Raw genomic sequence first — 14,817 nt, forward strand, 5'->3', positions numbered from 1 at the left:
AGCAGTGAACAACTTTTAGTGTAACTCGTTGGGAAAGAGAAACTTCAAACCAGTTTTCATCTCCAAGTTACGTGTGGAAAGAAGCAGCAGAATCAGTGCAGCCACAGAGGCCCTAATAAAACCCTATTTAAATCACTTTACTGCCTCAATCTTCATATCCACCTTAAATTACAATGGCAATTGTAATTTAAAGATTAAATTAATCTTCTAATAGCGGATATCTCAGAGAAGAATCACTTTATGGACTGAGTTAGGATTAGGGTTCTCTAATTCTGCATATTTTTGCAATTTGGAGTTATGATGACTTATTTTTCATTCTCAGCACAGCAGTAATTGAAAGACGAGGGACATGTTCTTGGCATCTGCCTACGAGACCACAGAAACGTTTCAGGTCCCGGAAGAGTATCGCCCGTTACAGACTGCTGACAAATTATCAGTTTGCTTCATTAAGAAAGCCTGACTGCCATTGTTGTGGCAATTAAATGCTTTATCACACAGCAATCATGAAATGAGAGTACAAAATTATGAGCTGTTAATTAAAGACACCGAAGAAACAGTAACGTTAAAGGATCGTCTTACAAAAGAACTGATTTCTCTTCCAAAGCAGAGTTTATTAAATCAAAATATGATAAAGGAAATTTTTATTTATAAATACAAACCAGAAATTGAGTGGCTTATTGTCAGATAAAGGCGGATCAAATTCTTATTCTTAAAACAGCAGTCTGCAGGGTTAAAAAGTCCAGTACTTGACTACAGCAGCTTGAAAAACTGAGCAGGGGAAACGTTTAAGCATTTAGAGTAGCCTAAGCAAAAAAAGTGCTTACTTACAACCATCTTCAATATAGCCATTGAAAGCTTCGAATTGATATAATAACATTTTATTTAAAGAACTAACTGCGGAGGTATTCTCACACTTTAACATCTTGCAAACACCAACTAGATCCTTCTGCCTGTTCCACAGTTTTACCGAAACATTAAAGCTCTACTCGAGCTGTTTTGCTGCCATTGTTGGAGGGGGTATAAAAACGGCTGGGCGAGAGGTGATGTGGTCGGCTGCTTTTCAGCAGAGCCCTTGGACAGTCTGGGAGACTCACTCTGGGACCCTGATCCTTGGCAGTTGGCTGCCGCAGCTGTAACTGGGTAACCGTGTGTGAGACCACATCTTCCCACAGCTGCTGTACACAGGCCCTCCTGAGAACCATGGCCCCAGAAATGCATGCCTCGTATTCCGGCAGGGCAGTGGACGTGCATTCTGGTTTGCCTCCCGTAGAAGCAGCCCAGAAGGAAAGCAAGAGAAAAGGAAGGGTAGCACAATGGTAGCACAAGTCCCGTGATCAGAAGTGGATCTGCTTAGCAAAGCAGGAGCAGAACGAGCGTGGAGAACTGTTCAATCATCACATCAGTTTCCCTCACGGGATCAATAAAGTGGGGGTACTGGGGACCTGCAGTGCTGTCTGTGTGGAGTTTGTATGATCTCCCAGTGTTGTTGTGGGTTTTCTCTCACAGTCCAAAGACCTGCTGATAGGTTATTGGCTCTGGGGAAGACTGGCCTTGGGCTGAGTGTGTGTGTTTGCCCAACAATGGACTAGCGTCCTCTCCAGGGCGTACCCCGCCTTGCGCATGTTGCTTGCTGGGATGGAACAGGCAAGTTCCGGCTCCCCTACAACCCTGAATGGGATGAAGCAGCTAGAAAATGGATGGATAGATGAGCGGAAAGACATGTTAGTATTAATTTGCTATTCTGTTTTAAGAGTTTTGTTCATCTTGTTCCATGCAGACAACAACTCCCCTTCATTTTCTGGGATTTCCTGGCGAGTGCACAACGATTCTGGATTTAAGGTGCTTCTCAGAGCAGCAGCCCTGCTGTTCATCTCCAGTCTGTCAGCCCCCTAAGGCTCCTGGGGCCAAGATGACTGAATTAAACGATCGCACAATTAATCCCTCGGGTGCTGGCATCCACACAATTACTGCTAATGAGACTGCTGGGCCTCCCAGAGTATAGCAGGACATGTAATAGAATACATAAAATATTTTGATTTATGCCCAGGGTTTCTACAAAGTTCAATCGAATATGCCTTTATAAAGGTTTAAATTGCAATTTGTTTTAGTTTTTACATTATTGAGAAACGGTGGTATGGTGGCACTGTGGTTAGCATTACTGCCTTGCAGCACTGGGGCGATGGGTCCAAATCCACACCTGGGATGCTATCTGTGTGGAGTTTGTTTGTTTGTTTGTTTTTCCCTTGTTTGTGTGTGTTTGCTCCAGGTGCTCCGGTTTTCTCCCACAGTCCAAGAACATTTTGGTAGGTTAACTGGCTCCTGGTAAAATCAGCCCTGTTGGGAGTGTGTGCATGTTTTGTGTCTCTGTCTATTTGCCCTGCGATGGACTGGCATCCCATCCAGGGTGTATCCTGCCCTGCACCCATTACTTACTGAGATTGGCTTCAGCTCCCCTGTGACCCTGACTTGAAAGCACTTAATGGATGGAGAGATGGATGGTATTCAACAATATTTATAGAAATGTACTGATACAGCAAATGAACAGTCGAAAGGGATTTGCAAGTTGGAAGAAACTAGCTTTTGATTAAAAATAAAAACTATCTTCTTGATATGTGTGATGACGACCTTTAACCTGTTACTGCAGACGAAGGAACTTCTTTCTGGAAGTTCGAGACCCTAGAACTTATAACTTTGCCTGAGAGCTAAGGAAAAGGATTATTTTTGGGACAACGAGATTAATCTCAGTTTTGGGAGAACGGAGTGAAGATTTGAATTTCCGCTTTAATGCAGCAGACAAAATCAGGGGGGCCATAGGTTTGGAAGACTCCCGCCACTCACCCAGGATGGCGATGACCTCGTCGTCCTGGATGACTTCCAGGGAGCCCGACACCACGAAGCACAGCGTGTCCACACTCTCGCCAGCGTGGTAGATGAGGTCCCCAGGAGCGCAGTGGATGGTCTGGAACTCCACGGCCAGCGAGCGCAGACAGCCATCGCTGGCCAGCCGGAAGGCAGGGTGCTCATTGAAGACCTTGCGGTTGAGGTGCACGCAGATATCAGCCCGCATGTCCTTGGGGCAGATAGACAACACCTGGAGGGGAGAGGGGTAGGGGAATAGATCATTGCACACCAAGCTCCAGTGAGGAAACAGGCACTGCAGCAGCCAAACAGAACTCTTTCCACACTGTCAATACCATTCAAGTGTCAGTGGTGTTGCTTCTTGAATGCAGGGGACTGCTGTAATGAAAGCGTTCTTTCCCTATGCAGACGACACAATCCGGGGATGAGTGAGGAAAACACGGGGAAAAAAGCATGCAGGGGTCAGGAATGAAAACAGGGGGCGTGTCCACAGTGCACAGGTGTTCTGGGGGGTGAGTCCGGGGCAAACAATCCAAAACAGAGAGGAATGGGAAATCCAAGACGAGGCAAAAGTCCAAAGCTAGGCAATCCATCCGAGACGAGGACAAACAGGATTAAAAACCGGAGCGGGATCCGGTGGAGGGAAGAAGGGGGGAACAGGACCAGGCGCTCACGATCCCGGACTCGCTTGGTACGGGAACCAATGCAGAGCCCGGAACAGAGTGAGCGTCTGGCTTAAGTAGGGAGGCAGGAACAGGGGGCAGGTGCACAAAATCAACGCGGAAGTGAAAGGACCGGAGCGCCCTTAAGGGGGAGGGACTACAATCGTGACAACTGCTGCTTTGCAAGTTTATATGTACAAACATAATTTAGACTTTTAAAGGCAAATGTTGAATTTAATTCAATCGTTACGTGTTTGGTTAAGGTGTAAACCAGAAGATCCTACAATCCCCCAGGATCAGGAAAAAGTAATTGACAGCCCCATTCATTTGAGCTATTTGAGTCTGCTTTTCATTTCACTGGGCTATTAGGCAGAGGTCTAAAGAGAACCCATTTGTTCTTCACGTATCTAGTACTTCCCTTTACATTTCAGCCCCAGGAAGTGTCCCAGGACGAGAGACCATACAGCACCAGATGTTTTAGTCAGAAACAGTGTCTCTGTCTTTGTTGATGTGACAGATGACAGCACAGCAATCTCCATTTGCAAGATGATTGCAAGGACCAGACAATTAAAATACCTTCACCTTGACAACTTTATTAAAACACACAAAACACAGGAGTGAAAAGGGATTTAGGTCACTTATTAATGCTTCCTTTATGAACTCTACAGAGCATACAACTCCACGGAAGCAAACAACACTAAACAACATCACAAAAGCAGCATCTTCTGAACCCTGAAAAGAAAATCGATACAAAAGGCAATTTCTTCCTACTTAGAAAACTTGCAAAATAATACGTAGGAATGTTGCCAGCACTTTTGTGATGCAGTTTTACATTTATGCGCTGCCATTCAAATTGGCAGCATGAAGGGATTTACTGTGTTTTTGTCATGGCAGTAGAGGGCTGTCAGAGTGGTGGAACAACAGTGACAAGCCCACGGGGCTGAGAACATAATTGCTGAACTGTTCGTCACTGTGAGATGCTGTGGGTTGAAGGGAAGGGAAACCAGGTGAAATCTACTCCTGAGTCCCACTGACAGGCACATCCAGCAAGGAGAAAGCCACCAGAGCTGGAGGTGCAGTGGGGATTAATCACACACTAGAGTTCAGGCAATGGACTTTAATGGACTCTCCCACCTCCACACACACTGCCATGTGCTGAGCTCCCTTAAGGAATCTTCTGTCTCCGTTTTTGCCTGCACATTCAGGCCACGTAACTACTGGCACCCCCGTCTCTGGCAAGTGGAATACACTTGCTTATTCTATTGCTTATAACTAGAATAGTGTTCTTTAAACCACGCTGATTTGATGCTAGAATCTAAGTTTGGTATATTCAACCTAAGATGTTCTAGTTAAAAGTTCTGAGTTTAACTAGAAAATGTGTGAATTTTGTGTTATTTCTACACCTACTGTATGTAGAAATGCAGAGAATAGTATTCACTACCTACAGTACATCTTAGATCAATTAGATCGATAGAAATATGATATTATCATCAAATAAGTACAGGTTAAGAAACAAAATAAATGTTTTAAAATAAAGTGAATATCACTATTGGAGATATACTTTCACAGAAATTGTACTGGCACTTTTTTTCATTTTCAAACAGCTTTACTGCCTAAAGCTATTTTTGGCCCAGCTCGTCTTTTTTCCCCTAATGTTCCAAATTATTTGTGCAAACAAGCAGTCCTTTCTGCAGAAATTAAGTACATTAAAAAAAAAATCCTCCTTAGAGATAATTCCTGCCAGGAGTTTGAATATAAAAAGAAAGTCCCCGGCACAGTAATTTCTTTAAATTATAAACTCTACATTAAACGTCGCTACTGAAAGCAGGTTAATGCTTTTCTCTTTTCACATGCAAATCGAGAACATTACAGCCGCCACACATTACAGATTTCTGTGGAGTTTTCACATTTTCACCCTCCTCTCACAGCTTCGACATAATTATTCTGAAATCTTTTATCACCTCACAGGAGCAATCAAGGAAACCGCTGTGACGCTGTGCTTGAAACCCATAAACTGAACCCTACGTTCTGAAGGCCCCAGAAGCTTCCTACCCCCAAGTCTCTCTTCAATCACTATTACGTTTAGGTTCATGAATTCATTTTGAGTTTTAATTGTTTTTCTTTACATCTCAGCTGGAGTGGATTAGCTATGCAGTGTTGCTTGATTGATGGATTATAGATTCATAATGCACTAGAGAAACAACAGAAGCACAGAGCTCCACACATCTTCTGCCATGGGCTTAATGAATACGGGTGTAATTAAAACTCTACTGGATTACTTAAAGAAAGCTAAACATCTCTGCACCTTTTTAAAGAATTGTGTGTGTGTTTTTTTAAGTATTGGGTATTGAAAAATATCCAATAAAACTGCTCTGTTCCAAAGTCTGTCCAATGGGTTTGTTAAATCACAGTGGAATACGACTAAATGCTATTAGAAATGTCAAATAATGTGTGCTAATCTATTACAGGACATAGTCCTAACATTTCCTTTCGTTGTTCAACATAACTCACAAAGGACAAAGGATCTATCAATGAAAATAATCAAGAGGAATTTACTGACACTGCAATTTTCCCCCTCTGCAAATAAAGCTCTGCAAATACCTTCCTACCACCACAGAGCAGGACTCCCAGTCATTACCGAAGAAAGAGCTGATGCTCACAAATTCAACTGGTTTACTGATGTCCAAAACATACATTTACAGCTTTGTATATTGGTCACTGTGTCTAAAGGGAGAGAAAGCCGTTAAAAATGTAATATAAATGCAGTTACTACTGGACGCTAGGTGGTGATGAAATTGCCTGTCATTGCCAATATATGTCCAATCACACTAGATCTGTCAGCTTCATTTTTTTAACCCAGTTAGAAAGAAACTGGGTTACGTCTGAGAGCTCTTAATGCACCTCTGAGACTGGCACAGGCTGGCACAGACTCTGCAGGGTGTAGGTCTGGACTGCGAGGGATCGTCAGCGCTGCACACACCTTCTCCGTGTCGATGCCTTTCGACATGGACCAGGTGGACACGATGTAATCCATGACGCGCTCGCTGAGGCCCTTGGGCACCTGGTACAGCTTGAGGAAGTCCCGCACGTTGTTGAGCATCTCGTGGTACCGGTTGGTGTTGGCGTACATCTGCTGGAAGATGGTGGTGACATTCCCAAAAATTGTTGCATACAAGAGAGCTAAAATAAACCAAAAAGAAGCAAGAATAAGCATATTACTGGGCCCACTGGGATATGTGTTGAACGGAGTGTTTTAGGGAATAGAGACTATACAATAGGAAATGGCTATGGCAGTTAATAATCAATAAACTACCAGTTAACCCACAAATACATAAACGCCAGTTTATGGCACCCCAGTGTTCAAGTCTCGACTAATTTAGATCCAGTCTGAGTTTCTCATACAAATGAGAAAGTTCAAGGGCAAGCCTAATTGGCTCATAGCCCAGTGCATTCTGGGGGTATGTAGTCTCTTGCGAAGAGCAGTAAATTCTGCACTCCGTTGAAATTCTAGAATCTAGGTTAAAGAACCTGAAATGACTTGGCTCCACTGTGTGAATAATGCTCAGACTACAAAGCAGAACAGATTATTGAATCTTCACACTGTATTTTAGGTATTAGGAAAATACAAATGATAAAACATGCAGACATGAGCTTTTTAACAAATTCACATATGAGGCGAGGTTTATTTGACAACCGCTGTAAACCAGGTTCAAAAATAGCTGAGTCTATTTATCTGTTTACAGAATATAACATGGCAATTTAGAGGATTTGGGATGCTTTCACTTACTTTCACTTTTATTTTTTAAATCTGTGCAGTTTATTCGCTGCTCCTGTTTTAGTGTATACTGCAAAAAAGGCGGAAAACTGGGTGAGTTTATTCTCAACCTTTCCAACACTGTTTTACTGACAGATATACTGTAGACACAGCTCCCCCGTGCAACGTTGCCATAGGAACGTGACCAAAAATAGTTCTTAAAATAATTCAGTCATTTTCTTACAGGGAAGAGGAACAATCTGAGAAACAGCTTTAGGAGGCAGCTTTGGCACACCAGCAGGACCTTAAACCACTGAACATGATGCAAGCAATTAACTGTTTTGGGGAATTAATGTCATGCTGAGCTCATTAGAACTTGGCAAAGGGAGTGGGCAAAATTTGCTTAGATTTTGTTTTTCAGGGAGGAGGGGTTATCATGAGAAAAAAAAAGTAATCTATTCCCAGCTACTCCCTCTCAAGTTACTACTAATCTTCAGGCACTCTGTCTTTTGCTGGCAGGTCTAACTGCAGCCAAAAAACATCTCTCCGACCGAGCTGGAAGGAGAAAGGAGAGTCAGAGAACTCCTAGCCTGCACTTGACTGCACTCGTCGCAGTCATTGTTCTCATGGAAAGAAGTGATTAGGTCACATTTCACTAGTGCAAGAACTGACGGTGCAGTCAGACACTTCTCCTTAGCTCCAAAACCTGCTTAATTAGGGCCCCTTTTTCCTTCTTCTCTGAGCCTATGGGCTCCTGTTTTCTTTGCAAGTGCCTTTGTATCTGCTGTCTGTATCTGTTTTCTTCCTGAAGCACTAATACAAAATGTGTCCAAAAAGCCATCTTGAGCATTTCTTTCTGTTTTCTTTGTAACCATCTGATTGCATCACCCTGTTCTCCAGCCTGCTGTCGGTGCAGTGGGCTGTACAGGGTATTCAGCAGAGTGAGACTGAGAGCTGGCACCAGGCTTTGACGTGGGTCATCAGAGCCAATGTACAGCACCGCTGGGTTAAGCCAGTTTAGGATTGCCACAGCCAACTGTATAACAAATAATGGCTCAGCTTGTGCAAGTCGGATCACTTTCATTTTTTTAAACACGCACTCGATGAGAACAATTATGTACAGCACATTGTGACAACTAGTCTCACACTTGCACTTAAAAATATAATTATGATAAACTAATACTGCTTATTCCTGGTAGCAAAGCAAAACCTAGTATAGGGGGGTACAAGGTGGGACTATACCATGGATGGGAAGCCAGTCCATTGCAGAGCAGACTGGGACACACTGACTCATTCAAGCAGAGCAGAGAGGTGCTGATTGGCCTTCCCAGCATGGCTGGGAAGTGGGAGACGAAACTGGAATACCGAGAGAGAAGATCCAGATCCAGGGAGAACATGCAAACTTCACACATAAGACCTCCTTTGCCCTCATCACACCCTAGACCTAGAGCTGTGAGGCAGCTGACTTCCTGGTGAGGCAATGTGCTTCTGTAGCCGCAACAGGCTGCATAGGACTACGGTCAGAACCCTGCACAACGAATATGGCATTCAATAGCAGAGCTTTGTTATTCTGCCAGATGAGGGTTGTTAAATCCTGGTCCTCATGTTGGCACTACAGACTCAGTGCCATGACATCACAGTTTGACCCCTTTCAAGTCACACATGCTGAAAGTACAGTATGTACATAAGTCCACAGTAAGTGCTGGATTTTTCAAGCTTTAAACCTAATTTTGATTGAATCTGCTTACATAACATAGTTAAATTATATTAAATTAAAATTAAAATTAAATTATAATTGATTTAGTTTAGTTTGTGGTATTTTCACTAGAACCTGCAGCTTGTAAGATCTGAAATGCATTGAACTACTATGGAATGGGATTCTTAATTCCATTCCTGTTGAGTTGGACAATGGGGCCAGAGGAGAGGGTGTCCTGCCCAGATCAGCTGTCACAAGCTTACCCTGCCTGTCTGACAACAGCAGAGAGGACAGAGAGTGCAAGGCAGATTCACAGATTCCTCATGCAATGTTATTGCAGGCATTCTCACTTACAGGCACTTTAATTGGCAGTACTACTTTGATGACTGACCCTGGATAGTCCGCTGAGGAGCCCATGCTTCAGAGCTGAGCTCACTTCATTAATTACCCATCCGAGCAGAAGGCATGCACAAGTGCTCCATCACGAAATTAGTAATCACTGCAACATGGCCACCTGACAATGCACCAACTTCAGCAGAAAACTCGTTACTGCTTTTAAATGCCATTGCAATTTAATGTGGATTTTAGGTTGGTGGCAAGTGTAATTGAAAGGTCACAGATTTTCAAAGTGTGAAAGTTATTTCTAAGAATGGCTATTTAACAATTGATCTGATAGGTGAAAGAAATGCACATTTTAGTCACACTTCTCTAAGATACTTTAAAGTCCCTCTTTCAAAATGATTTATTGATTTATAAATCCTAATCTAATTACCAATTTAATGCCACATATATGCACATATCAAATTGTATATACTGTAATTATTCATTTAATGCATGCATAATATGAGATGTTGCTGTCTTCGTTGCTGTTGAAAGACTGTATAAACATATACAGTAGATCACTTTTTGTGGTATGCTTATATTTTCTTTTTAATTATCTCTTAAAGTAGAATAATCACCTGGTTTTATAACACAATTATTTGTGATCCTCTAAAAACATCTCCGTAAGTAAATGTCCACTTCTAAAGCTGGTTTGTTTGGTCTTCAATGAGGTTTGTTTAGTGAATAATAATTAAGATCCATAAGAGGTAACAGGTTTATTCCCTGCTGAAAAGAAAAGAAAGGAAACACAATGTTTCGGCTATGGAGCGTTCTTCAGGCAATCTTCTACTGTATGCACTACAATGCGATTGTGAATTTCTCTATATTCAAACCATTCCACGCGTGGGAATATAATTAAGCTACAATACAAGTCTTGCAGTCCCTGTAAGTGTCTCCTTATTATTGCTGAAGCAATAAAGAATAAGGATGATGTAACCCTAACTGTGACCTTATTTCTTAACAAGTAATCAACATTTTCCTGAGAACAATCTCATTAATATAGATCTTGAGAGAGAGATACCACAATTGCTTATTTCAGTGGTGACAAGGCACTACAGTCTATGTTTTGTTGTTGAATAATTATGCATTTATTTTTTTATGTAAACTATTTTAGAGAACTGTACTTGGTTTTATATTTGTTGGTCTAATTTACCACTCAATAGCAAGAATTTGCATAATGGTTCCGATGTTACCAAAAGTTATAGGAAAATGTACAGTACATGATGGAAATTACGGTAAGAATATATCCATCTAGTCCAATACCTGTAAAATTATAACTATGGACAGTCTTTCTAAGTGAATAAGTTAAATATTTTCACTTCTTCTCAGACTTACATATTGAACTATATAGGCACTTTTTGAACACTTACTACCTACTAATACACCATTTGTATTTGGTCTTTGAGAATATGTCAGAGTATAAGAGTCATGGCAGAAGCAAGTGAGACTTGCACATAACCTGCTGTACTTTCACAAATCATCTGGGAGGTCTGGAGAATCGAACCCCTACCTACGCATACTAAGTAAGTATCTGCATGATCAGGAGGGGTTTTGAGTGCAACGTATGTGTAATCAATGTCTCCATAGCCAGATACAGCATAAAACTGGCTTCTGCCATGCTGATGCTACTGCTGATTTGTGGGACCCTGATCGGAGGAAGGTGAAGCCTTTTCATGAAGCTAATCAGCTGCAAGGTGATGCCTACAGAGGGTCCTGTCTGGTCACTTGTGACTTTTAGAAACAATGCAGGAGCACAGAAGGCCAGCTTCACGTCTGGCAGTATCCTACAACCCCTGATCTGCAGGAGTGCAAAGATCTTCCTGCAGAGCTTCTGCACGGTCGACTGTAGCTGCCCCACCCAAGTGCAACTGCAGTTCCCTGAAACACTACTTTTTTGTTTTTCCCTTAAACCAGTTATCCCCAGCGCTGTTTCACTACTGGTTATGTGCCTGCTAACTATTAAAAGACACTATTTTTCAGCCAGAAATAGATTTCCATAAAATTATCATTAACAATTATCATTGGTAATTATCAGAATTATCATTAACACCAATTTCCTTTCAAATTCCCGTTCAGGCACATATCTCTGAATGTTAATGCATTTGTTAAGGAACACAAATTTGGAAATCAAATTAGCACAATTTCTCATTAACAAAAAACACTTAGCAATCTTTTGAAAAACGTTTGATAAATAACAATTTGCTAATGAACATTATTAAATATTATTATTATTATTTCAGGTGGGTAGCTGCGTCAGCATGCTTTGGCTGCAAAGGTACTGTACAAGTAATAGGTTTAATCCAAGAAAACAGATCTTCAGAAGAAGGATCCACGTCCGAAACGTGTTTTCTTTCTTCCCTTTTCAGCATGGAATAAACCTATTATTATTATTATTATTATTATTATTATTATTATTATTATTATTATTATTATTATTGATAATCCCCCCCGAGGAGTCATCCTGACACCAGAATCCTTCATGAAACTATGTTACATATCTAGTATCACAGATCAATGTCAACATGTTTCTGGCGTCCTGCGTCTGCATTATCATACAGCAATCCAAGGAGACGTTAGCGCTGGCCCAGATGAAAGATTAGATTTTTCGGCTTCCACCAAAGCACAGAGCAGCTGCATTAAGTGGAAAAACTTTTCATCAGCAGAATCGGCATGCCACAGGATTTAGAAGAGTGCATCTATTTTTTATTAGATGGTATTGTGGAGTTTGCCTATTGTTATACTGTATAAACCACTTTATTTTCACATGGGCACCGAGGCGACAAGATGCTTTAGAAAAATCTAAAATTCTGCTTAGCTTGCACTTCCAGGTAAAATCAAAATCCCACCTTTTCCTTAATTATTTCAACACGGTGTGTGAGATTCTCAGAGTTCTGAACAATTTTTAGATGTATTTACAGACCCTCTATTGACAGGCCACAGGGGCCCACAGGTCTAATTTATGGCTTGCTCCTATTTACCCACATGATTGTGCTGAGAGACTGGGAGTCAGAGCTACTCTATTGAGTTCATATATACAGTTAATCAAACAGCTTCTCTTTTAAGCAAACAAGGCCAGTATTTTCAAGTCTTTACCTGGGAACCTTGGCTGTGTGAAGGGAGGCCAGCTCCTCTTGCACTCTTCCTGAGCTTGCACCTGAAGGGCCATGTCTCTCTCATGGCGTCTCACTGTATTCACTGCCAATGCTTTTTATGTTTTTATACTGGACACAAGTATTTCACTTTGGATCATTTACTTTTTCACCTCTGTCTTTGTCCAGGTGTAACCGGAAATGTGCTTGGAAGTCCTTGCACAGAGCAGACACTGCTCCAGGGTATAACAGACTCATACGCAGGTCTGAAGGTGGGTTTTGGGAGCTGCCTCAAGACAAGGGCAAGTTGCACTTGGACAGAAGTGAAAGGGAGCTGCTAGGAAACCAAGCAACGCAGCAGCCAGAATCACGATGAATGCATTGCATTCAAAGCACGAAATTCTTAAGACTTTTAGCTCATTACTGCTGGCAGGACCATTTGGGAATACACAGCATGTCCCCCTTGGTCAGGTAACACCGCCAAAATAACTTATCGATTTTGAAGTCAATCGTGACAGGAAGGTGAGTATTGATTTGGTCCTAGTCCCCACGGAAAGATGAATTTTCAGAGAAGCCAAAACACACTTATTATATGAATATGCAACGCTGAAATGAATGATTCATGGAGAGAGCGATTCTGCTGTTTTTCTGAATTTTGCCTTCAGAGTGTAACCCAGATGGGAATGCTCGTCTCTGTTATGCAAATCTGAAGCTGTCTTCTTCCTCGATTAATGAAATCAAAGTTCCTCAGGTTTTCACTCATGTCCAGTCTTCCTTTCGCATTGTGAAGGTGCCGTACTTGATCGAAGTGAAACCCCCCACTGTTCTTACAGCTACAGATCTAGATGACAAGACGCCACTGAAGCAAGTGTTTGATACACATACAGTATTTCACACACCAATTAGAGACTTGTTTTGAAGCCAATAGCAGTGGAGTGACACCAGTACATTCCTGTCTCTCACTATAACTACACTCCTTTGGTAGAGATCAGAGAACAATGCTCACTATTTAGCCATCAAGTCGTGACCTCACAATCATTGCACAGATCCTTACTCCATTAAACATGATTTTCGAAAAAACCAATACATGAAAGCCCTTTTTTTGTTGGACCCCTGGAATTGAAATTCTTGGAGTTATTTAGCAGCTTTGTCTATTTGCATAATTGAAGTAGTATCTAAATTGCAAGAGAATGCTCCTGATGGTGGCTCCTAATGATGTTTTTAATTGTCTTCCTGTGAAAATGAAATTACTGTGGAGGAGCAGAAATGTGTCCCATAAAGATACCCAGAAGGACAAGACTTTCAGCAGCTGTCCTCGTGAAGGGGCTGTGCAGGGCTAATCACATTTAACAGAAAGCTCATCTTTGCAACTTTTGTGTACTTTAAGATGTGTGTGTGTGTTGGGGAGGGTATTAGGAGATGGTTCTGTCATCTTGTTTTAAAAATGAATACCATATTGGACTTCCATGTATAACGGGAAAGATAGGGCATGCAGTAACCGTCTGGGGTGTGCCTTGTAGTTTGTGAGGAATGAGAAAGAGGGGAATCAGAGGCAGAGAGAGGGGCAAATCAGGTTCCTGAATCTTCTGCCATGTAAGTCAGAGTGTTTACTACAATTGCTGACTCAAGATCATTCCTGGTTTCTTTAATATTTATCACACTTTGCTTGAAGGCAGTAAACACACCTTACAAAAAATGATCAGAGCCACATTCCCTTCTCCGTGTGCATCACTCCTTCTTTCCTGATAAGTTCAATTAAGAAGTGCAGCTTTTCTTTTCCTCTTAATTCTTCTGAGACGGCACATGGATTAATACAGTGCTTGGGCTGTCTTATTTTTCCCTTGCATGAAAATGATTTTCGTCTTTTGCTTTGAATTACGCTAAAAAGAGCCCCCTTTCCTGCTCAACAACCTTGATTAGTGCCAGGTGCCCGAGAGAGATCGGCTACAGATCCTAATGATTTCCGTAGTTGAAAGCAAGCAGCAGCTAGTGCACTGCAGTTTTCTTTGCCACCCACAGGAGAGCTGGTGGGATGTCCCACCTATAAAAACCCGGACCCCAGATGCATCAGTACATCAGCTCATTGAAGTCTCGCTGCAGGACAGCCAGTCTGGGGAAGGAAGAGATCAGCAGGATTTGTGGAGGTGTTTATGGATCAAGATAATTAAATCATTGGTAGCAGGGGTGGTAGAGGGCTGCCATGTGAAAAGTGTGCACTAATGCATTTTATCTGCTTCACACTAATAGGTTTTATGTTGCACAGAACCAAACAAATTGATTTGCACCGGGACTAAATTACCACTAGGCAAATAATGGAACTTATGAAAATAATAAAACCGACCTCTCATCTACTCTTTTTTTCAGTCAGAAAATCGT

The 14,817-nt window shown here is 41.8% G+C and overlaps 1 protein-coding gene across 1 annotated transcript in view; it reads right to left on the bottom strand.

Annotated features, from left to right (window-relative positions):
- Window positions 1-14,817, bottom strand: part of kcnh5b (potassium voltage-gated channel, subfamily H (eag-related), member 5b) — a 105,999-nt gene that overhangs the window by 34,043 nt on the left and 57,139 nt on the right. Inside the window, exons 9-10 of the mRNA XM_088647845.1 lie at window positions 6,502-6,701; window positions 2,839-3,091 (exon numbers count right to left, since the gene is read on the bottom strand). Of these exons, the coding sequence (XP_088503971.1) occupies window positions 2,839-3,091; window positions 6,502-6,701 (453 nt within the window). The remainder of the gene's footprint in view (window positions 1-2,838; window positions 3,092-6,501; window positions 6,702-14,817) is intronic.

This window comes from Lepisosteus platostomus, chromosome 10, assembly GCF_059453375.1.
Source record: "Lepisosteus platostomus isolate fLepPlt1 chromosome 10, fLepPlt1.hap1, whole genome shotgun sequence".
Lineage (NCBI taxonomy): Eukaryota > Metazoa > Chordata > Actinopteri > Semionotiformes > Lepisosteidae > Lepisosteus > Lepisosteus platostomus.